Source organism: Penicillium argentinense, assembly GCF_028826775.1.
Source record: "Penicillium argentinense strain IBT 30761 chromosome Unknown utg000004l_segment0_segment0, whole genome shotgun sequence".
In the NCBI taxonomy this organism is placed as follows: Eukaryota; Fungi; Ascomycota; class Eurotiomycetes; order Eurotiales; family Aspergillaceae; genus Penicillium; species Penicillium argentinense.
Window position 1 is genome coordinate 2,206,604 of NW_026622663.1, and position 21,869 is coordinate 2,228,472.

General features: G+C 52.8%; 7 protein-coding genes across 7 annotated transcripts; 5 read left to right on the plus strand and 2 right to left on the minus strand.

The window, feature by feature from the left end:
- Positions 1–444: 444 nt before the first annotated feature.
- N7532_003738 (Zn(II)2Cys6 transcription factor domain-containing protein) lies at positions 445–2,677 on the minus strand (the record flags this gene model as incomplete). Its single annotated transcript, XM_056616232.1, has 5 exons — positions 445–1,332; positions 1,397–1,935; positions 1,998–2,216; positions 2,262–2,433; positions 2,576–2,677. The coding sequence occupies 5 exons, from the start codon at positions 2,675–2,677 to the stop codon at positions 445–447; spliced, it is 1,920 nt and encodes a 639-aa protein (XP_056476589.1).
- Positions 2,678–4,398: 1,721 nt separating this feature from the next.
- Positions 4,399–7,141, plus strand: N7532_003739 (gluconolactone oxidase; the record flags this gene model as incomplete). Its single annotated transcript, XM_056616233.1, has 6 exons — positions 4,399–4,620; positions 4,728–4,865; positions 4,920–5,030; positions 5,198–5,471; positions 6,317–6,492; positions 6,620–7,141. The coding sequence occupies 6 exons, from the start codon at positions 4,399–4,401 to the stop codon at positions 7,139–7,141; spliced, it is 1,443 nt and encodes a 480-aa protein (XP_056476590.1).
- Positions 7,142–7,347: 206 nt separating this feature from the next.
- On the plus strand, positions 7,348–9,033 carry N7532_003740 (putative MFS transporter; the record flags this gene model as incomplete). The annotated part of the gene is made up of 3 exons (XM_056616234.1): positions 7,348–7,489; positions 7,610–7,873; positions 7,949–9,033. The coding sequence occupies 3 exons, from the start codon at positions 7,348–7,350 to the stop codon at positions 9,031–9,033; spliced, it is 1,491 nt and encodes a 496-aa protein (XP_056476591.1).
- A 515-nt stretch (positions 9,034–9,548) lies between these two features.
- On the plus strand, positions 9,549–10,066 carry N7532_003741 (uncharacterized protein; the record flags this gene model as incomplete). Its single annotated transcript, XM_056616235.1, has 4 exons — positions 9,549–9,682; positions 9,735–9,803; positions 9,869–9,934; positions 10,027–10,066. The coding sequence occupies 4 exons, from the start codon at positions 9,549–9,551 to the stop codon at positions 10,064–10,066; spliced, it is 309 nt and encodes a 102-aa protein (XP_056476592.1).
- A 216-nt stretch (positions 10,067–10,282) lies between these two features.
- Positions 10,283–11,922, minus strand: N7532_003742 (MCT family MFS transporter; the record flags this gene model as incomplete). The annotated part of the gene is made up of 4 exons (XM_056616236.1): positions 10,283–10,445; positions 10,516–10,791; positions 10,849–10,954; positions 11,013–11,922. 4 exons carry the CDS (start codon positions 11,920–11,922, stop codon positions 10,283–10,285), a joined length of 1,455 nt encoding a protein of 484 aa, XP_056476593.1.
- A 1,852-nt stretch (positions 11,923–13,774) lies between these two features.
- N7532_003743 (uncharacterized protein) lies at positions 13,775–14,236 on the plus strand (the record flags this gene model as incomplete). Its single annotated transcript, XM_056616237.1, has 1 exon — positions 13,775–14,236. The coding sequence occupies one exon, from the start codon at positions 13,775–13,777 to the stop codon at positions 14,234–14,236; it is 462 nt and encodes a 153-aa protein (XP_056476594.1).
- A 3,118-nt stretch (positions 14,237–17,354) lies between these two features.
- Positions 17,355–21,701, plus strand: N7532_003744 (putative ABC multidrug transporter; the record flags this gene model as incomplete). The annotated part of the gene is made up of 2 exons (XM_056616238.1): positions 17,355–19,121; positions 19,179–21,701. 2 exons carry the CDS (start codon positions 17,355–17,357, stop codon positions 21,699–21,701), a joined length of 4,290 nt encoding a protein of 1,429 aa, XP_056476595.1.
- Between the last annotated feature and the right edge of the window lie 168 nt (positions 21,702–21,869).

Below are 21,869 nucleotides of genomic sequence, written 5' to 3' on the forward strand. Positions count from 1 at the left end.
GGACGTGAGATCCATCCGTTCCTGAAACTATCGAATGTTGATCGTGTTGCATGGCTGCTGACTGGTTGAATCGGTGGGCCAGAGGGTCTTGCTGGCGTCCTCTAGCCTCGTTTGGGCCTAGCAGTATAACGTCCTAGTGGGGTCAGGCCCAATCGGACTCTTTGGCGCGCAGAGGGCTTTCCGTCAAAGACTCCATGCATTGTTCAGCTGCCCAGTGCGCCGGGGACATGCAGCAGGATGCCACCCACTGCGGGAGACAGACACATTAAACACACGTGCACTGAGTGTTGTAGGGAGGGAAAAAAACGAATATAAACAAAGGTGCGAATTTAAATCAAATTTTAAACCAGCGCCATACGACAGAACGCTCACGCTCGCTCATCAGGATATCGACAGAATTAAAATATCGCCCATATCATCAACAACAAAACTACATGACAGTCATCATTCATCGGAATTAAGAGGCGAGTTTTCGCGAACAGAGAGCTCGGCCATGCCACTTCCCCAAAGACCAAGTGCATGCCGTCGCTCCACGAGCTTCAACACTTCGATCATGAATTGCCGTTCAGGGCCCCGGTCCGGAAGTCCCTCCCAGGCAACGCGAGTGGGGAAAGCGAGACGATTGATCATGTTACCCGGCGCAGTTAGGATATACCACTCGAGCGTCCGACAGATCCCGCAGGCGAACCCGTATTGTTCGAGCGGAGTTACGCGGTCCTCGGGGCGAGTATCGATCGACGACAGAACGAGTCGAAAGGCGTAATATACGGACATAGTTTGTGCAAGGAGGAGGTTGGGGTAGGAGATTTTGGTCGGGGTAAAGACCGCCCCGGTGCGCGGATTGCGCTGTCGGAAGATGGGGAAATCTTGGTCGGCAGTTTGCTCAACTTCCTGTGGGGGGCCGTCGGGGTACGCCACTACCCAGTCTTGGTACCATTGTTGAAAGCGACTCGTCAGCTCGGTGATTCCGTTCCAGATAGACGCTTGCTTGACGGCGCTTTCCTGTGCGCTCATCACGGACGATCGCTCTTCTTCCTGGAACGTGTCGGATTGCGCCAGTAGGCCTGGGATATCGGCCGCCAGATCCAAGAGATGGTGCAAGATGTCTTTTGTGGTCGTTCCAGCCGACCAGGGGATGGTTTTCCATTCTTCGCGGGCGAGGAACGAGGGTTGTCGAGCAGCCAGTGCCCCACCAATCCAGTATGGTCGCAACTCAGTGAATAAGAGGTGCTCGACTCCATACATGTGGTTTTCCGGTCCACGATGCTCAATCAGGCGCACTGCGCCTCGGACATGAGCGGCGACACCGCGTTGAGTAGTGCGTTCCACGCTCTGTCGAAAGAGTCAGCGCTGATATGATATGACAAGGAAAAAAAAAAAAAAAAAACAGACTCACCTCAAACGCTAGCAGAAGAATCACGGTCACCAGCGTCGATTCTGCTTTACACCGCTCCGGGTCGTTCAGCGCATCCTGCAGCCCACGTAACACACGCGGATACAGCCGAAACCCAGACGCCTCAATCTGTTTGTCTTGAATAGAACGTCCAAAGAAGGCCACCGACACCGCCTCGAACGCATCGGAAATGAGTGGGGAGAACATGCGGATCCCGGCTGCAGCTCGGATGGCGCCAGCTCGCCCAGATTTGATGTCCACTTCGGGGCTAAAGGCATCCAGGAAGCGTTCGACAAAGACATCCACTGCCGGACGCTGCGTGCTCATAATCGAAATTGTGCCCGATGACCTCGACGAGTCTGATCCACTGTCCACAGACATGAGTTCTCCAAACTCGTCGTCTTCCTCGTCATCGTCATCATGGCCATTGGGCACAACTGGATCATTGAAGTTTTGCTCGGGGCTACCGTTGTGGAGACTCCGGCGGATTGGAATCACGGATGACGGAGATCCTTGTCGCTGGTAATCGTAGGTCTCGTATGCTATACAGAGTCATGTAGTCAGCATTTTGCCGACGCCATCGCTTTGGAGTGATTGGACTTACCCTCGAGGCCCTCCCACGGCCCCACCGGCGTCACTTCTCTCTTCAAGCCGCCATGCGTGGCTCGAATATCACGGACCAAGTCATCGACGACGCGTGGCGGGGCGGAGCGAATAGACTCAAATAAGCTCTCGAGCGTGTCCAGCCGCTGGAGGCTCCGGGCCTGGGTCCCTGCAGCCGAGAATGCGTTAGCGGGGGGAGTTTCACCAGGGCCGTCGGAGGCTAAGAATCCACCGATCTAGTTGAGTGAGCTCGGGCTCTACGTACCGTCCCGCCGGCCGTCTATTCTCTTGCGGAGATCCTGGATCTCTTCGCGCAGATTTCGGATCTCCTCGGCCTGGCTGATCGGCCGAGCCTCGTCGTCGGGGACGCTCTCATACACGCATTTGGATGGGTACCCATGCGCGCAGCATGCATGGCAGGGCTTGACACGGTCACACTGGACCACGAATAACAAGAGTTAGCCTCGTCGTTCGGCAGAAACCACCATCACCCATCCTAGCATGCTCACAGCATGCTGTCAATGGCAAGGGCAGTGGGACGGACGGTCCCGTCGGCCAGGGGCGATCTGAGCACGGTACCTTGACTTTGCGGAGCCGGCAGACTTTGCAGGAGCGCGACTGGCGGTTGGGCGCCTTCCTGACTCGCGAGTCGTTGGCGAGCTGTCGCGTATCACCGGCCATGAGGAGGCGATGATGGAGAGAGGGAGAAGGGAGGAGGGCATGCCGACCAACGGCGCGGCGGGAATTTCGAAGGTCAGATTGCCGAAGTGGGCGTCCGAGATCTCCAGCTGAGTCCGGTGGATCTGCTTCCTCATGCCCCAGCCGGTGGGCTCCATCGGTGGTCGCATGCTGGGTGTGATAGGCGGCACCCTGGCAGATCCAGCTCCGCCCGTTGCAACTGCGCCAGCCTGGTCGCCTTGCGATTGGCGTGACGCAAGAGGTGAGAGGGTGCAGGGCTGTCAGTCGCTCAAAGGGGAAATGAGGGGCTGCCTGGAACGGTTGGGACCAAAAGTGAGAGGTCGACTGTGCGGAAGGGGAGCGAAAAGTCGGTCGCAAAAAGTTGGTGCTGGGCCGCGCGGGGTTCTTTCTGCCTTTTTTTTGTTTTTTTATACCGCACCCTAACTTAAGGGTAGCTTCGGCGGTGAGCTCAACCATTACGTAGTAGCTCAAGGCACCTTAAGGTGTCCTTCAAAATAAAAAGCAATACACTACTGCAGCAATAATTGGAGGGAATTAGAGTAACCCCCTAGCGTACATGCCCGGTACCCCACTATCGGCATTCACGTCGCCTTAGCATTAGTGCGGGTGTCTACGAGTAGGCAGTAATCAGAGCATTGTCCCAAACAATTTTGAACTATGGTGAGGGAAATTGACTCCTCATCGGAGTCGAGAGTCAGATAAATCAGACACCCCGAATAATAGCAGTGTTACATCGGTACTCACTCGAATGCTGGTTAGGATGGTTGCATCAAGCGGGGAAGTACATCCGCCACCGACAACGTGACCAGCCTAACAATATTCCGGGCTAGAACATACTACTGAGGTACCCCAACACTCTACACATTGTATGATCCCCGACATGATGTTCCAAATTTTTGAATCATACTTGGAACTATTTTTTGATATTGCACAGAACCCTTAGGAATTCTCGAATTCATGAACTGCTGTTCCGTCTGATCTCGATATCTCCCAAGGCGGTCAATCCCAAGCCTAACATCCCAAGTACAAACGTACCATCAGTGCAATACATTGGACTAAAATAGATACTTAAACCCACTACCACAAAAGGACAAACACTCGAGAAGAGAGATTCTTGTAATTGCTAATTTGAAGCGAGTGAAGGGAAATTAAAAATAATTATTTGGTTACATCTCTACGCCAGTCCCATATGTAAATAGGTCAGTATACTTCCGTCCCAAGGCAGCTACAGCTACTCCCACCAAACATGCCAGTATGCAGCACGCAGCATATAAAGAGCGAAGATCTCCATAGCATCACCCACCCCTGTTTGACCCATAGCAGAGTTCGCGCAAAAAACCAACGACCATGAAACAGATACAAGGGACCACTTTTGGCTTGACTCGTGTACGTCGCCTCAGTGTTTCAGCTTCAACCTGGAAGACCTTTCAACTCTGCTACAAAAGCAAAAAAAAAGTAAGTTTTCTCTCGTGAAACCTCGATCGTGCGTGTCTATTCTACCAGAAATAGCCAAAAATGCGTTTCCCCAAGGCATCATGGAGCACCACCCTCCTATCAATGCTGGCCCTCGCCCCAGGAACACTCGCGCACCGTTGGTTCAACTGGCAGTAAGATATAACCAGTGAAGCAACCGGCCTCTTCGTACCCGCCGATGAATCCGACCTAGTCGACTTCGTCCACCACCACACCACCCACAAAAAACAATGCTCAGACCCGTCGGAAACGGCCACGGCTTTGGAAACCTCACTACGTGCGTCAGCGACGGCGAGACAGACCTCGACTCCTACATCATTAACCTAACGAACCTCAAAACACTTCGAAATCCACGACAACCACACCGCCACAATCGGCGGAGGCTGGGATCTGATCGATCTCATTCCCGCCCTCCAAGAAGAGGGATTACAAGTCTCCAACCTCGGCAGCGAGTAAGTGCAAAACTACATCGGGGCCGCGACGACGGGCACCTACGCCACGGGCAAGCAGCACCAGAATCTCGCGAATCAAATCTCGGTCTGCGCGTGCCGGTGCAAAGGGTGGTATCCACGTTATTAATAAAGATCGCAACCCGGACCTGCTGAAAGCGTTCAGCATCGCCATCGAGGCGATGGGAATCATCATAGAAGTCACGATCAAAGCGGAGCCAGTATCCTACATCAAGAGCACGACAAACGTAATCGATAAATCACCGAGCTGTACCAGATTATAAACAGACTACACGCAAAAGTACGAACAAGTCAACATTCTCGGCCCCAATCTGGACTGGAACGCGACGACCCACGGACTCGTTCCGGAAACAAATTTCACCATAATCTACTGGGAAGAAACCGACGTCCGCGTCCGTCGACTTCTGCTCTAATGACTGCGACCGCTGCGATCGCGACTACCACTGCAAAAACTACGAGATGGCCGCGATCTCGACACACCCCCACCCCAGCGGGAATTTGCTACCATGGATTCATGGGTCAATTCGAGAATTTCTTCCCGATGCAAAATCTTGCGTAGGTAGGCACAGCGTACGTCGACTACGCACGATCACAATCTGTGCGGATGAGTCCCTACCTCAGCACGGATATCATCGGCAAGGGAATGAAGGGGTACGAGAGTGACGATGCGACGGTCATCACGCAAAATATCAAGGGCGATGACATCTGGCTGCAGCTGGTGAATACGTATAATCTCCCTGCGAATGCGAGTGGGGGTTTCGCGACGCTGGAGTACTCGTGGATTCCGTCGCATAGCACTTTCACGATGCAGTGGTTTTTCCAGAACTTGACGAGTGAGTATATCCCGCGTTTCGGGGGACGGTTTAATGAGCGACCGCATTGGAATAAGATGTTATTTAATAATGAGAGTAATGCCGAGACTGTTTATCCCGGAGGATGGAGGAGTGGGTAAAGTTCCAGGAGAGGATGGATCCGATTGTCAGTTTGTTAATCCTTTCTTGGCGGGTGCGCTTGGGATTAAGCGGTGTAAGGGGCTTTTTGATTGAGAGAGGCGATTTGAAAGCTGGGCTTCTTGGTCCTATACCTCTTAAGGACTAGGAGGGCTTTGGCTGTTGTCCCGCTCTTACTGTGGCCTTGGGAGGCATGGCGGCTGGCCACAAGTACTGCAGGTTTTGTGCTTTTTTTTTTTTTTTTTTTTTTTTCTTTCCAACCACTGTTAGATAGGTTTGGAGCCCAGCCCAGCTCTAGAAGTTTACATTCTAGACGATAGACTTGTAATTATAGAATTCGACTTCTCAAGTGATACTGCTGCAAACACGGGCATTGTCACCTGCCCACCTTAAAGCTGACTCTGTCCTCGCCCCGATTTACCCATGCACCCAGCCACTCACGTGAAAGACCTCGCAATTACCCGCATATCGGTCCAAATCCGCGTCACTACGGGCAGTAACTGTCATTTCTCGGCCGATGGCCTGCGTCAAACAGAATGCCAAGACCGAGAAGGGCGGCTGTCCTGCAGCAGTAACCCGGCGAACCGAAGGAGATGCTATCTCTCTCAATAATTAGGCTTTTCAGCGACACGCATATCGGCATCCGTCCGGGATAATCGGGGGGCGGGGGAAAATTGAATACGAGGACTAACAGACTCGGAGAATATCCTAGACCAACTTTTGCGAAGTTACCGAGGAGTCTAATCTCATGATGAATAGACTTGCCGCGTGGCATGATGAAGGCCACCGCGGAGTAACTGCGAGATCTGAGCTTGTTGGGGATGCTGGGCCAGGAGCTGATGCTTGGTCTGGGCGTGGAGGTGGCGTCGAGACCAATTTCCAGTGCAAGTGGCTGCGGGACAGGGTCGGTCTCGGTCCGGTGGCTAGAGACCGAGACGCACGAACTTCATGAGCCTACAGTCGTTTGTCTCGATCGGCGGATAGCATCATCGTAGACCTCCTGGGATCATCTCAGTGATGTAACAGCGCAGTGCAGACCTTTTACCAACAAACGCGACCGCAAGATCGCACGGTCAACAGCCAAGACTTCCCGCTTCCCGGAGAGCAGACAGTCGGGGCCCGGTTTCCTGTTTGCTGCATGCGCGCCCGGGGCATCGACCGGACTGAGGAGGAAACTCAAAAGAGAAGACCAGTTCCACGGCCGATCAAACACTGCTGGCATGCTCGGACTTGGTCCGATTCCAGTGAACAAATCGTGGGGGAATAGCCTTTGGGCATCACCAGCTCTCCACTTCTTCCCCGGACCTCAGTGGCTTCGCCTCCGCAAGCTCCATGGCACCCACCTCCAGTTGTTCCACCGTGGGGGTCTCGCCGCGGCCGGCTCTGCCTATCACGATATCCGGCTGAGCGAAGGCGAGCCACGAGCCTCGTGTCTCTCCGCATGGCTGCGATCGCTGCTGTCCATCATTGGCGCCGGCCACGCAGGAGAAAGCCCCCACGTCCAAATCAAAGTGCGATCGCTATCTGGAAGGAGGATAACTCCCGAATGCTAGGCCCCGTGCAAAAACGTCGGCCAATCCGGGGAGATTGGGGAATCCGGGGTTTCCCCTGTTCCCCCTCTCTGACAGACATAAAGAGGTCATCGGGCCCAGTCCGGTTGGAAATGTAGCTCGGCTGGTTTGTTTCGAGACTCTATCTCCAGTGCTATACCGACCGACCGAAGTTTTATTTTTATTTTTAATTTTTTTGGTCATCCATCATGGTTGACGCGGAAATGGCCATCACCGACTCGGAGGCCATGGGGGAGAAGGCCGGCATCACGCATGAGGAAGTCGTGCATTTGACGCAATTGACGGAGGAGGAGAAGATCCTCGAGAAGAAGTTGCGGCTGCGGATTGATGGTTTGATTATGCCGTTGGTCGTGCTGGTTTACCTGCTGAACTATATTGATCGGTATGCCAGATCCCGACCAAAGTCCTGCACAGAGCATTTCTCTGAGGCAGAATACTAATATTGAATAGTAACAACTATGCCGCGGCTAAATTGCAAGGTCTGGAAGCGGACCTCAGCCTCACCCCCGACACAATATCAGACCGGCCTGTCGATTCTGTTCGTCGCCTATATCCTGATGCAAGTGCCCAGTAATTTGCTCCTCAATTACATGGGACGGCCATCGCTCTACCTGGGTTTCTTCGTTACTGCATGGGGTCTGGTCTCGGCCCTAACCAGTCAGGTCAAGAACTATGGCGGTATTGTGGCCTGTCGATTCCTGCTGGGTTTTGTTGGTAAGTTTTTTTTTTTTTTTTTTTTCGAATTCGGTCGGGCACCACAGAACCCTCACTAATACAGACTGGATGTAGAGGCTCCCTTTTTCGCTGGTGTTCTCTTCTACCTCTCGAAATGGTATACCAAAAAGGAATTAGCCTTCCGCATGAGTATCTTCTACTCCGGATCCCTGCTGAGCGGTGCCTTTGGCAACCTGATTGCGGCAGGCATTCTGAACGGCTTGGCTGGGCATCGAGGCTTGTCTGCATGGCAATGGTTGTATATCATTGAAGGTGCCATCACCGTCTTCGTCGGTCTCATCATCTGTGTCGTTCTCCCCGACTTCCCAGAAACATGGAAACTGCTCTCTCCCGAAATGCGCAAAGTCGCCGAGCGCCGTCTTGCCATCGACGCCGCCGAAGCCGACAAGGACGACGCTGGCGGCATGAGCCAAATCAAGGGCCTCAAGCTCGCCATGACGGACATCAAGACCTACGTGCTCGCCCTCGGCTACATGTGCATTACCGGTGCGGCGGGATTCCAGAACTTCTTCCCGACGCTCACGGAGACGCTCACCGACAATGAAATTTATTCTTTACTCCTGGTAGCCCCGCCATACATCTTCATGGTGATCTGGTCCCTGGCCCACTCCTGGGTCTCCGATAAACTGGCGATGCGCTTCTGGTTCTTCCTCTACCCGATCCCGATCACGATCATCGGCTTCGTGATCTTTATGACCGTCGATAAAGACAATTTCGGCCCCCGCTACTTCTCCATGTTCCTCATGATCTTCGTCTTCGCCCAGAACGGCACCTTGTACTCGTGGATCGCGAACGCCTTGCCCCGTCCGCCGGCCAAGCGCGCCGCCGCCTACGCCTTTATCAACTCGATTGGTAACTCAGCCAGTATCTGGACCCCGTACACCTACCTCGACAATGAATCGCCCTACTACCAGACCGCGCTGGGCGTCAACATTGCGCTCCAGGGCATTGGCGCGCTGTGCGGCATCTTCATGTATTTCAACCTGCGCATGCTCAATAAGCGCCAGGAGCGTCTGGAGAACGAAGATGTCCAGCTCAGCGAGAAGGAGCTGCGGCGGTTGCAGCTGACGGCTGATACGGAGGGCATCGATATTGCGGCAGCAAGACGGCTGCAAAAGGGATTCCGATATGTGCTTTAGCTGGGCTCTCAAGTTTCTTGTTTTTATTACACACTACGTACTAGCAGTGAACTAGTTTGGCGGAATGCCACGCCACAATATGATTGATGTCAATGGCTCGGAACGTGACGCTCCTCGACTCCACATTCCTCTGCATCGCCGAGGGATGGCACATCCCTGTATACCCGAACCACGCGATGGAATGCAATTTAGAGTCGCCAACACAAGGTAACTGGCATCACAGCCTCACAGGTGCGGGGTGCCATCCCTGCAGACTAGACTCAGACTAAACTCTGGGAACGTACAATCGAAAGTGGCGGGTGCCCAAATCCTTCCTCCTACCCTGGAGTAAAGGAGCAAGTACTTTTGCCCGGTCGTACCATCGCGACCGGATTCAGCAGGCCGCGCCCGTCTTAAAGCCGGCGCCCCCCTCTCAGAATAATCATCCGCTGCGTCTCACGAGCGTCCCGCCTTCTTCCACACACATCCTCCGCCCTCCACCACGCAGATCCCGATCGACATCTCCACCTCTCACCATGAATCCAGCACTCACCCGCCCACTCCTCCGTACAACCACCAAATCCACAATCCTACGATCATTCTCCGTCGCCCCGTCCGTCATGGCAGCCGGAGACACAGGCAGCCCCAAGCCGCGGGGCTTCCTCGCCGAGTGAGTCACCCGACTGCGAAAATACGAATGACGTCACCACTAACGGGCGCAGGAAGGACCAGTTTCAACGTCGCGAGGCGGCGCAGGAGTTGATGTATATTCGGGAGCAGGAGAAGGAGAAGTCAGTATTAGCAAGAGAAAAAAAAATTGGGTTGGGGCGGGGATGGGTTGCTGATACGTGTGCAGGATACTCGCGCTGCGAAAGAAGTTGCGTGAGCAGCGGAAACATATGGATGAGCTGGATAAGCATCTGTGAGTGGATCAGCCTTCTGGGCTGAATTCCCGCGAGGCAGACAGAGTAAGGCGAAGCTGTGATAGTTGTGATACTAATGCGACGATTCCAGGGAGGAGCTTACCAAAGAACAAGGCGGCGAGCAGAACTAGGCTCGTGACTGATCAAGCACGATCACTACGATCGATATGCAACTCGTTATCGTTCGAATCAATACTCATACCATGCATGTGCCGATTCGTTTCAGGCTGATAAGATCACAATTCATGTATCCGAATACCAATGCACATTCTGAATGCAAATATTACAAACTTTTGTCCCTTCCGCGCCACGCTATGCCAATTACCAGAAATCCCCCATTTTGTTACTTAGATCTTCGCCTGCCATCGCCACCGATAGCTCAGACAAGCCCATCGGGCCATGACGAACATCCCCAATCCAACCACCAAGACACTCCCCAGATACGCCACCATGGCCTGCTTCCCGACCTTTTCGAGCATCTCACCACCAATCGGAATACAGATCAATGTCCTGAACAGCCAGATTAGCTCACCTGCTCTTTCGAATTTGACACACTGCAGTCTGCTGTGAAATGACTTACGCCAAGCTAACAATCGAATAGCAAATCCCAAACCGACCGCCCACCTCGCTCGCCTTGGAAATTTGTCCAATACAAGCCGGAGCAAGACTCAAGAACGATCCCGACGCGAGTCCAAAGACGCAGCTGAATACATAGAGTCCTGGGAGGGTATTACCGAACGGTAGCCAGATGACGAAGATGGCAAAGACGCCCACGACGATTAGAGCTGTCTGGGTGTTGATGCGTCCGTATTGGTCTGCGAAGCGGCCTGCGATTAGGCGGCCGATTGTTGAACAGCTATTGTGCATGGACTTTTAGTGATATGACATCGATCGGAAGTATGAACCAACTTACACGTTCAGAAGAGAGAGCAGGATTACACTGGTCGATGTACTGAATCCTTGCATCACTACGTACGTCGGGTACAGACCCAATCCAGCAAAGACTTCCAATTCCAGGCCTGGGATCAGCGTCAGCGCCATCCACCCAAAAAAAAGGGAACCGAAGGTATCACTCACTAAACGTGCCGAGGGTCAACCAAGTAAACCTAGTATCCTTAAACGCCCTCAAATTAATACTCGACCGACTCTGTCCCTTGGGCAGCCTGGACCGCACAAGCATAATCCCCAACGAACACAACACACCAACAATCAACGCAACAAGCCGAATCGCCCACTTATACCCAAACCGCGCAAAGCCCGCGCGCAGGACGAGCGGAAACGTAACACCCCCAAGTCCCGCACCCGCCATCGCCGTCCCCATCGCCATCCCAACCTTCCGATCAAACCAATGCGGCACCGCTGCCATAGCCGCCGTACTCAGCAACGCAGCCCCCGTGCCCGTCAACACACCAAGCGTGAGAATAAAGTGCCAATAAAGGCGACACTCCGCCAGCAAAAGCAGACCAGCTACGTAGCACCCCGTCCCAGCAATGAGAATCCCCGTCGGCCCATACCGATCGAACATAGGCCCAATCTGCACACTGAGCACGAGTCCGAAGAATGTGAAGACTCCAGGAACCCAGCCGACGGCGCTGGTGGAGTATTCAGAGAGCTGATGGGTTGCGAAGTAATTCTGTAGCACGCCGGTGGAGTTCATGAGGCCGTAGCTGCTCATTAGCAGGAAGAAGCAGCCCATCACGACGAGCCAGGAGCGTGTTCCGCCGTCGGGGAATGTGTCGTCGGTGTTTGTCTCGCGGATGTGTGTTGTGTGTGTTGTTATTGCGGAGAGGGGGGCTGGTGGCTCGAGGATTGAGAATGCGGTACTTGGTGCGTCGGTTTCATTGCGGACGCCTGGTGCGCTGCTGCTTCTGCTTAGGTCGGTGCTTGGTGCGCGGCTTGGTGCGATGCTTGGTCCTGCGGTTTCTTCTAGGGAGCCTAGTGCTGGACCGGTTGAGACCATGGCGCTGGATTTGGTATCTGTTGCCATTGTGACGCAGTTGGCACGATTTGTGTATGGGTAATGTCAGGGTCTTTCTCGGGGTCAATTAAGATCAATCGCCCCGCGATTCAGTGGGTTTATGCGCCGTTTTCAGCCATCGGCAGACCATGCCGATGTGGTGACTCATCTGATAAAAGGTGCGGTGGGGGAGTGCGTGCGTGGTTCGCCCTGCCCGTGAAAAATGGAGCTTTATCGGGAATCGTTCCGGGAAACTAGACCTTCTTCCAGGTGATCAGCTGTGAGCAGGCTGCAGGGCGTGCAGGTGGGCTTACTTGGCCCAATGTGGTTCTGCTGGGTTTTATCAAGTCCAGATCGGAACTCTGAGAAGTGCTGCATAGTCTGGGATTTCTTGTCTGCAATTGTATGTGGCTTTGCTCGGCATGGGTACAAGGTCGGGTTTCCCGTCCGATCACAATGGGGTTTATGTAAAGGGTTGTGTAAAGATTTTTGATAGTTAGTTAGCGGTAGAGGCCAATTGTGGGGTATTCTATCTATGAGATTGCTTATCTTGAAGGTCGGGGTCTCTTTTGGGCATGGCGGCGAAGTGCGCGTTACATGATCTCATATACTTTAGCTGTGCTTAGACAACAGTCGGGCCCGGTCAGGGAACGCGGGGGTGGGTCGACGATTCCGAGTCACCAACTCCGAGCTCCGATAACATGGCAATTTACAGATTGCAACATATACACCTATATCAATGCAGTCAAATATTTCCGGGAAATAAGTATATTGGAAAGGCTCGCTGTAGGTCATAGAAGCTATCGGTCAGGGGCAAAGGGAATAGCCAGTAGAGCACAAAATGAAATCACCATGGAATCTAAGAAAGGCAGATGTCAAAAATGGATTATATCGTATGAAGCCTACCCGGAGTGATTCAACTCGCTAATTTGGGATCCTTTTATCCCAGAATTTCCTCGGCATGGATTGACTTTAAGCTTTTATTTGAGTGAAATACGGTTTCTCGTTTCGCGATGAAGCGTGGGCTGCATTTACCGCGGCAGTACGCTTTTTTTATTTGGCGGCTTTTGATATACCACCCTCTAATTTTGACAGGCTAATTGGGTATTCGTAGCTTTTATCTGGGTATCTTGCCTTTTTTTTTTTTTTGGTATAGGATACTTGGTAAATCAGGGATACCACACATATTGGAATTAGTTCTTCAGCTACTTTATGACGACAAGGTCTTGCATTTACATAAGTGTTAATTCATGTCCCACTACATGAAAGTTATTGGAGTGCTGACTTTTTACGAATTGACAGGCAGAAAGTCGGCGCTAATGAATTTTATTGCATTCGGCTCCTCTGCACCAGTGTCGATTTATCTCATTTATTGAGCGGTGCCTTCTTCTCTCTCTGTTAAATCAGGTATCTCTAGGTCGTCCTACATTCGAATAGTACTCATATTTTGAGGGCAGTTTTTGAACTGTTTCATCACAAATTCCATTTTCCCTGTTACGCTACTAAGAGATCAAGACTTTAGTGGAATGATTTCCGGCATGGATTGTTTCAAGGCAGAGGATTGACTTGGTGCGACGCGCGGGTGGCATGATGGCTGCGGTGGCGAAACCCAACCACGCCAGCCGGGAATTTCCTACAACCAGCACCTTCCGCGAGAATTCAAAGGGGCGGCACCGGTGGGGTGACTCGTCGATTCCAGGACCCGATGGCCCCATGATCGACCGTTTTTTTCAAAGACGATAGCGATAGTACCAGATCGCCCCGCAATCATTGTATAAAGATCGGGAACTGGGCGCTGGCCTGCGTACCTTCTTTCTCCAACAGCAACCATCCCCAAAACCTCAACCACAACCGCATTGAGTTGAGCCCCAAAATATCCAGCATGCATTGCACGAGACTCATTGTCCGGAACGTCTCTCCATCCCTCAAACCAAAACAACGATCGCCCATCCGCACGGTCCAGATCTCCACCTCCACACACCCTCTCTCCACCCCGAACCCAACCACAGACTCCGACCAGCTCGCCTACCGACTATGCGAGCTCTCCCTACAAAAAATCCAAAAAGAGGCGCGGGCGTCCGAGCCTGACCTCAGACATGTGCTGGCCTGCACCTCGATGCAGCGCCTGGCCCAACAAGATCTGCTCCACCGGCTCGATAATTTGCAACAAGAGATGCCGGTACAAGCGCTGCCTTTACTACCAGGCGCTGACGAACCGCTGATGCCGGATGAGGATGCTTGGAATATGCGATCGTTGGAAGAGGCCGTGTCGGAGTTGGAAAGAGCTAGTCGGAAGGGGGAAATTGCGCGATATATATGTTTTCAGCAGATTCAAGAAATGTGATTCCCTTTTCCAGTTTTGGCTCGCGATGCTGTAGCAGAGCTATTAATGTTTAACCCTGGACTCTAAATATGATTGGATTTCGATACAACACTAAGCCCCAAGCTTCACATTCGCCAGCTTTTCTGTGATCACCGTACGAAACCTGCAGCTCCTTTGAGAGACGAGGTCTATTTGTTTGGACCAGCTTGGCACTGACTTTTCTTCTGGATTGAACTGCTATTTTTAATGGCAAGGCCCTGACTGATCTGACTAAAGAAATTCATCAATTTAGATTATATAAAAAGGTCGAAATTTGAATGAAATAAGCAAAGTCTGGCTAGAAAGCAACTTCCATTCAGCACCGCTAGACACGGCAGCTGCACTGTTATTCAAACAAATTTCACTTTCCACATCTTCCTTTTTCATATAACCTTCCACTTAAGGCCATTGTCATTGCTTCCACTCAAACCCTCTCTGGTACGTCTTTTTTGATTAACACTGGCATGGTGTTGTTACTCTCGCTGACATTTTTTCTCCAGCAAAAGGATCTTGACGACAACATCCCCAGTGCTTCTCAATCTCTTTTCGAGTTCGTGAGTGATTCTGCCGACATTTCTACATCCGCCACCAGAAATAGTGAACTCTGACGAAAGGCCGTTCTCGCGACGTTTCATATCGAACCACCTCTAACTCTAGTCACGAGATTCCATTCTCATTTCGGCAAGGGGTTCTCCTGGACACATGTCGATCAGCTGCTAACAGCGCAAACTAGAGATTCCGAATATCTCGAGTTCCATCCACAGCTGCTGATATGAAAAGAGTATCAAAGCTACCGCCACTGGTAAATCTCCCCAGAAACCTCACTTCCAGCGTTCGCGGCACGTGGGGCGGTACTTGCAGCGACAAGCCCGCTCTCCACCTCTATTCATATCTGAACCCGAACTTCCTCCCTCTCGACAACCCGTCGAACACAACCACCTCTCTCCCATCTGAGCCCTCTCAGCAATTACACAACGGCCACTACAGGTGCCCTGCGCAGAGAGATGCTCCAAAACCCAATGGTCACGCAAGGATCCGGTCGGCTGGATTCTATCACAAATGCTGCAAGCTGATTACAGCACGAATCTTCATGAAGGGCGACATGGAGCTAAATACCTGCATTTATTGCCGTAACTCCACGCAAGTTGTCAGTGCGATAGTCAATCAAGCGGGGAAACACCAACATCTAACACTGTCACAGAAAAAGCGGGATCGAAGACGGCATTTGGCCTCAATCAACTAGCAGCTCTCAAACAACCCGAGGCTCAACTAGGTGCATCTGGACAACAACCTGAGCACAAGTACACAAGGTCTTGCGTTTATGGGCACCATGAACGCTTCCGGCATGTACGGGCACGGGTACGTGCCGAATCAATACCTCGACCCAAGTGAATCGACCCAGTCAACCACAGCTGATGAAGATGAAACCTCCACTGTCACTTCGCTCTCGACAGCTTCAACCAACCAGGAGACACCGGCAGATCTCAACTAACAGATCCTTCTTGTCATGAAGCAGGTTATTGAGCTACTACAAGAGGTGCAAGACTTGCTTCACACTGAAAGAGCACCTGTTACATCTCAAGAGACTATACCAATCGAAAAGGCCCAAGTGAAGAGCGATGACACTGAACGCATCCACAACGATATTGAGATGGTCTGCTCTGAGGTGTCTGACCGGGGCTTTCAGGACGAACCGGTAGAGTCTTGCTTCATTTGTACACTGCGACAAAGCACGAAGTGTGGGGCTGAATTATGACAGTGTTTGTGCATATTGCCTCGAACGCCGGCAAAAATACTGCGCTGGTTGTGAAACTGAGAAGGACGCATCGTTCTTTTCAGATTCAAATGCGGAGGGACATGATCTATGCAACGAGTGCAGATCAATGGAAGACTTGGAGAACGATGCGAGCGACGATAGCGTTAAGAATGATGAGAGTGTTGAAAGCGATGACGATTGCTGATTTGATGGTGCGCTCCGGTGGACATCTCTCTTTTTTCATGGTTTTATTTGTTTTGGCGATCTGCAGTTCTCATGCCTCTTTGCGGGACTCCACGGCGAACGGGTTATCGATTTCAACCGACAACGGTGTTAGCACTGTTTTTTTTTTACCTACAATGGTTAGTGTTCTGCCAATTTGATGCATTCGTCCACCGTTTCAAAACCGAGTAGATACCTGCGTAGATGAGTGGGTAGCCCAGCAACTAGAGGCGGCTGCCTGATCGGCCACCTCGCAATCACGGGCGGCTCTGGCTAGCCACACAGGAGATTCGGACAGATAGACCCTCCGAGCCGCAGGGCCTTGCAGGGAGCCCCCCGCCAGCAACGACCGGGGGCACGTTTGGAACCCTACTTGCCCGATTGAACGCGGTTCGGAACTGCACTAGCCCATTCCGAGCATCGATCCCGCTGTGTCAGCGGAGCCCGACCACACCGAGACGCCGACACGCCGACCGCGTGGCATCGGCGGTTTGGAAGCGCGAGTTCCGAACCAAGTTATTTTCCACCGTGCGCGCCTACGCTTTTCTTTTTTAACAATCGAAACGGCAGTGGAGGGGTCAATTGCCTTTGATTGGCCTTTCTTTGCTTCTGGTTCATGGATTCTACTGCCCAGGGTTGTTCACGCCTGCTCACAGGATGCCTTTTATGTACGGTTCATCCAAGTTTAGATATCCGCGAGGCCCCGCCGGATGTGTCAGCGGAAGTTTAGATGGCGTGCGGATGATTGTTTTCTTTGATCGGCCTGGCGCTCCACTGCTGTTTGGTTCGCAGAGATTTTGACTCCATTTCCGCGTGGGGCGCAGTTTGAGATTGTGACTCGAACGATGGAATAGGGGCTCCGAAACGAGGTGATCTGTTGGCCTGGATGCACCCATAACCCGTCAAAGTAGATATCTCCGACGCCTTTCTCTAATATACCTACCAATTGGATCCGGAAAGTCGGACAGAAGCTAGGCCGGCCGGTGTTTGATCCACCGGAGAAAACCGCGTAGTTGGCGGAGTGTGACGGCGAAGGTGTATAACTTGATTCCATCTCCCACAAGTATCTTTTCTCTCTTCGACTCCTTTCCCTCTTCATCGGTTTGTTTCCCTCCCGTAACGATGGGGGACCCTATCCAGCCCTCCTTCTCTTTCAAGAGAACCTCAATGGATATCCAAGGTGAGACCACCAGCGCGGCCGCCACCGTTTACGGCGAGGACACCCACTCGAAAAGTACCAGCGAGGCCAGCAGCATGAAAGGTCAAACGAAAAACACTGGCAATGACTGGAGCCTGCTCTCCCGCGTGCAAGAGCAGCACCAACGCGATTTGGCGTCGGGCTTCAAACGACAGGAACTAGGTGTTACCTGGCAGAACCTAAATGTGGACGTCATCTCTGCTGAAGCCGCCGTCAACGAGAACGTTCTCTCGCAGTTCAACATCCCAAAGCACATCAAAGAATCCCGCAACAAAGCGCCCCTCCGTACGATCCTGCGCAACAGTCATGGCTGCGTTAAGCCCGGTGAGATGCTCCTCGTCCTGGGCCGCCCCGGCTCCGGCTGCACGACCCTCCTCAAGATGCTGTCCAATCGAACGGGCGGATACAAGTCCGTGGAAGGTGACATCCGTTTTGGTTCCATGACCTCGGCTGAGGCACGCAATTATCGTGGCCAGATTGTCATGAACACCGAGGAGGAACTGTTCTTCCCTGCCCTTACCGTCGGCGAGACGATGGACTTTGCGACTCGCCTCAAGGTCCCCTTCAAGCTGCCCGACGGTGTCGATTCCGCCGAAGACTACGCTGAGGAGTCCAAGAAGTTCCTCATGGAGGCGATGGGTATTTCGCACACGGGGGACACAAAAGTAGGCAACGAGTACGTCCGTGGTGTCTCGGGTGGTGAACGCAAGCGTGTGTCCATCATCGAGTGCCTTGCCACTCGTGGTTCCGTCTTCTGCTGGGACAACAGTACTCGTGGCCTGGATGCTAGTACCGCTTTGGAGTGGACCAAGGCCATCCGTGCGATGACCGACACCATGGGTCTCTCCACCATCGTCACCCTCTACCAGGCCGGTAATGGAATTTACGATCTCTTCGACAAGGTCCTGGTTCTCGACGAAGGAGAACAAGTCTACTACGGATCTCGCGAGGAGGCTCGTCCTTTCATGGAGAAGGCTGGTTTCATTTGTCGGGAGGGATCCAACGTCGCCGATTTCCTGACTGGTGTGACTGTCCCGACTGAGCGCCGCATTCGTGATGGATATGAAAACCGCTTCCCTCGAAACAAGGAGGCCCTTCGCGAGGAATATGAAAAGTCCCCGGTTTACACCAAGATGATTTCCGAGTACGATTATCCGACTTCTGACCTCGCCATTCAACGCACTCAGGAGTTTAAAGAGGGTGTCGCCTTGGAGACTTCCAACCAGCTTCCCAAGAAAAGCCCTCTGACTGTCAGCTTCACTGAGCAAGTCAAGGCCTGTGTCGCCCGTCAGTACCAAATTATTTGGGGTGACAAAGCGTCCTTTATCATCAAGCAAGTCGCGACCTTGATGCAGGCTCTGATTGCCGGTTCTCTGTTCTACAATGCCCCTAACAACTCGGGTGGACTTTTCGTCAAGTCCGGTGCTCTTTTCTTCTCTCTCCTGTACAACAGTCTGCTGGCCATGTCCGAAGTGACCGACTCATTCCACGGCCGCCCTGTCTTGATCAAGCACAAAGGCTTCGCTATGTTCCACCCTGCCGCTTTCTGCATTGCTCAAATCACTGCCGATATTCCCGTTCTGCTGTTCCAGATCAGCATGTTCTCGCTTGTGGTGTACTTCATGGTGGGCTTGACCATGTCTGCTGGAGCGTTCTTCACCTACTGGGTGATGGTTTTCGCTACCACAATGGTACGTCTCATTTCCCCTTAATTGTTTTGCTGGGGTATTTACTAACTCTTTTTACAGTGCATGACTGCTTTGTTCCGTGCAATCGGTGCCCTCTTCAGCACCTTCGATGGTGCCTCGAAAGTCTCCGGATTCCTGATTTCTGCCCTCATCATGTACACCGGTTATATGATTCAAAAGCCGCAGATGCACCCCTGGCTCGGCTGGATTTTCTGGATCGACCCGCTCGCCTACGGCTTCGAAGCTCTGCTCTCCAACGAATTCTTCCAGAAGACGATCCCTTGCGTCGGCACCAACTTGATCCCCATGGGGCCCGGTTATGAGGACACCGTGCATGCCGCCTGCGCTGGTGTCGGTGGAGCCCAGCGAGGAGCTACATTCGTGACCGGCGATCAGTACCTTAGCTCCCTTTCTTACAGCCACTCCCACCTCTGGCGAAACTTTGGTATTAACTGGGCCTGGTGGGCTCTGTTTGTTGCTGTCACCATCATAGCTACTTCTCGCTGGCAGTCTCCCTCTGAGTCTGGAAGCTGCCTTGTCATTCCCCGCGAGCGACTTGATCGACACCGCCAGAATGCCGGCCACGACGAAGAGTCTCAGGTCCAGGAGAAGACCAAGACTCCTGTTGAGTGCGGCGCCCAGACTGAGGAGGAAATTGACAAGCAGCTTGTTCGCAATACCTCCATCTTCACCTGGAAGGACCTGACCTACACCGTCAAGACCCCATCCGGTGACCGTGTCCTTCTCGACAATGTCTACGGTTGGGTCAAGCCCGGTATGCTGGGAGCCCTGATGGGTTCTTCTGGTGCTGGAAAGACCACTCTCCTCGATGTCCTAGCTCAACGCAAGACCGAGGGTACCATCCGTGGCTCGATCCTCGTTGATGGTCGCGAGCTTCCTGTTTCTTTCCAGCGCTCGGCCGGATACTGTGAGCAGCTTGATGTTCTTGAGCCTCAGGCGACCGTTCGTGAGTCCCTGGAGTTCTCTGCTCTGATGCGCCAGTCTCGGGAGACCCCACGGGAGGAGAAGCTGCAATATGTCAACACTATCATCGATCTTCTTGAGCTCCACGACATCGCCGATACCATGATTGGCCAAGTCGGTGCTGGCCTCAGCGTTGAGCAGCGCAAGCGTGTCACCATCGGTGTCGAGCTGGTCTCCAAGCCTAGCATTCTGATCTTCCTGGACGAGCCGACATCTGGTCTTGACGGACAATCCGCCTACAATACCGTTCGCTTCCTGCGCAAGCTAGCCGACGTCGGCCAAGCTGTTCTTGTTACCATCCACCAGCCTTCTGCACAGCTGTTCGCCGAGTTCGATACCTTACTTTTGCTCGCTAAGGGCGGCAAGACTGTGTACTTCGGAGAGATCGGCGATAATGGAAACACGGTCAAGAATTACTTCTCTCGCTACGATGCTCCATGCCCTCCCAACACCAACCCTGCAGAGCACATGATCGATGTCGTTTCTGGACACCTCAGCCAGGGTCGGGATTGGAACGATGTCTGGCTCAAGTCCCCGGAACATGAGAGGGCTTCCAAGGAGCTGGACGACATCATCACTACTGCTGCCGCAAACCCTCCCGGTACATTTGATGATGGTCGCGAGTTTGCTACATCGCTCTGGGAACAGATCAAGTTGGTGACTCTCCGCATGAGCCTTGCCCTCTACCGCAACACGGATTATGTCAACAATAAGTTCGCTCTCCACATTGGCTCTGCTCTTTTCAACGGTTTCTCTTTCTGGATGATCGGCGACAGTGTGGGCAGCATGCAGCTTCGCCTCTTCACAATCTTCAACTTCATCTTCGTCGCCCCCGGTGTGATCAACCAGCTGCAGCCCCTGTTCCTGGAGCGCCGTGCCATCTACGAGCAGCGCGAGAAGAAGTCCAAGATGTACTCTTGGGTTGCCTTTGTGACCGCTCTGGTTGTCTCCGAAATCCCTTACCTCTGCATCTGCGCTGTGTTGTATTATGTCTGCTGGTATTACACCGTCGGCTTCCCCAATGTCTCCGAAAAGGCCGGCCCAACCTTCCTGATCATGCTTCTGTACGAGTTCGTCTACACCGGTATCGGTCAGTTCGTCGCCGCTTACGCCCCCAACGCCACCTTCGCTGCCCTAATCAACCCCCTCATCATCGGTACCCTCGTCTCCTTCTGCGGTGTTCTCGTGCCTTACTCGCAGATCCAGGCCTTCTGGCGCTACTGGATCTACTGGCTGAACCCCTTCAACTACCTGATGGGCGGCATGCTTGTCTTCCCAGTATGGGACACCGAGGTGAACTGCAAGGAAAGCGAGTTCGCCATCTTCGACCCACCCAACGGAAGTACCTGCGGCGCATACCTGAAGACCTACATGAGCACCATCGGCGCCCACATGAACCTGGTCAACCCGGAGGCTACGGAGAGCTGCCGTGTCTGCGAGTACCGCACCGGCGCCGACTATCTCAAGACCATCAACCTGAAGGAGTATTACTACGGTTGGAGAGATATCGGTATTGTGGCTATCTTCGCCATCAGCTCGTATGCTTTGGTTTTCCTGCTCATGAAGCTTCGGACGAAGGCTTCAAAGAAGGCTGAGTAGGGGATGATCGGATCTTTTTCTCATTGTAAAGAATCTCATAGACCATACAATAGATCTGCATCGCTAGGCGTTGAGGTCTTAATCTTTAATCTGTTTTCGAGTATCAAGAGGCTTAGTAGCTATCACACCTTTCAATACAAAAGCCCGAATGTTCACTTCTGTTCATTA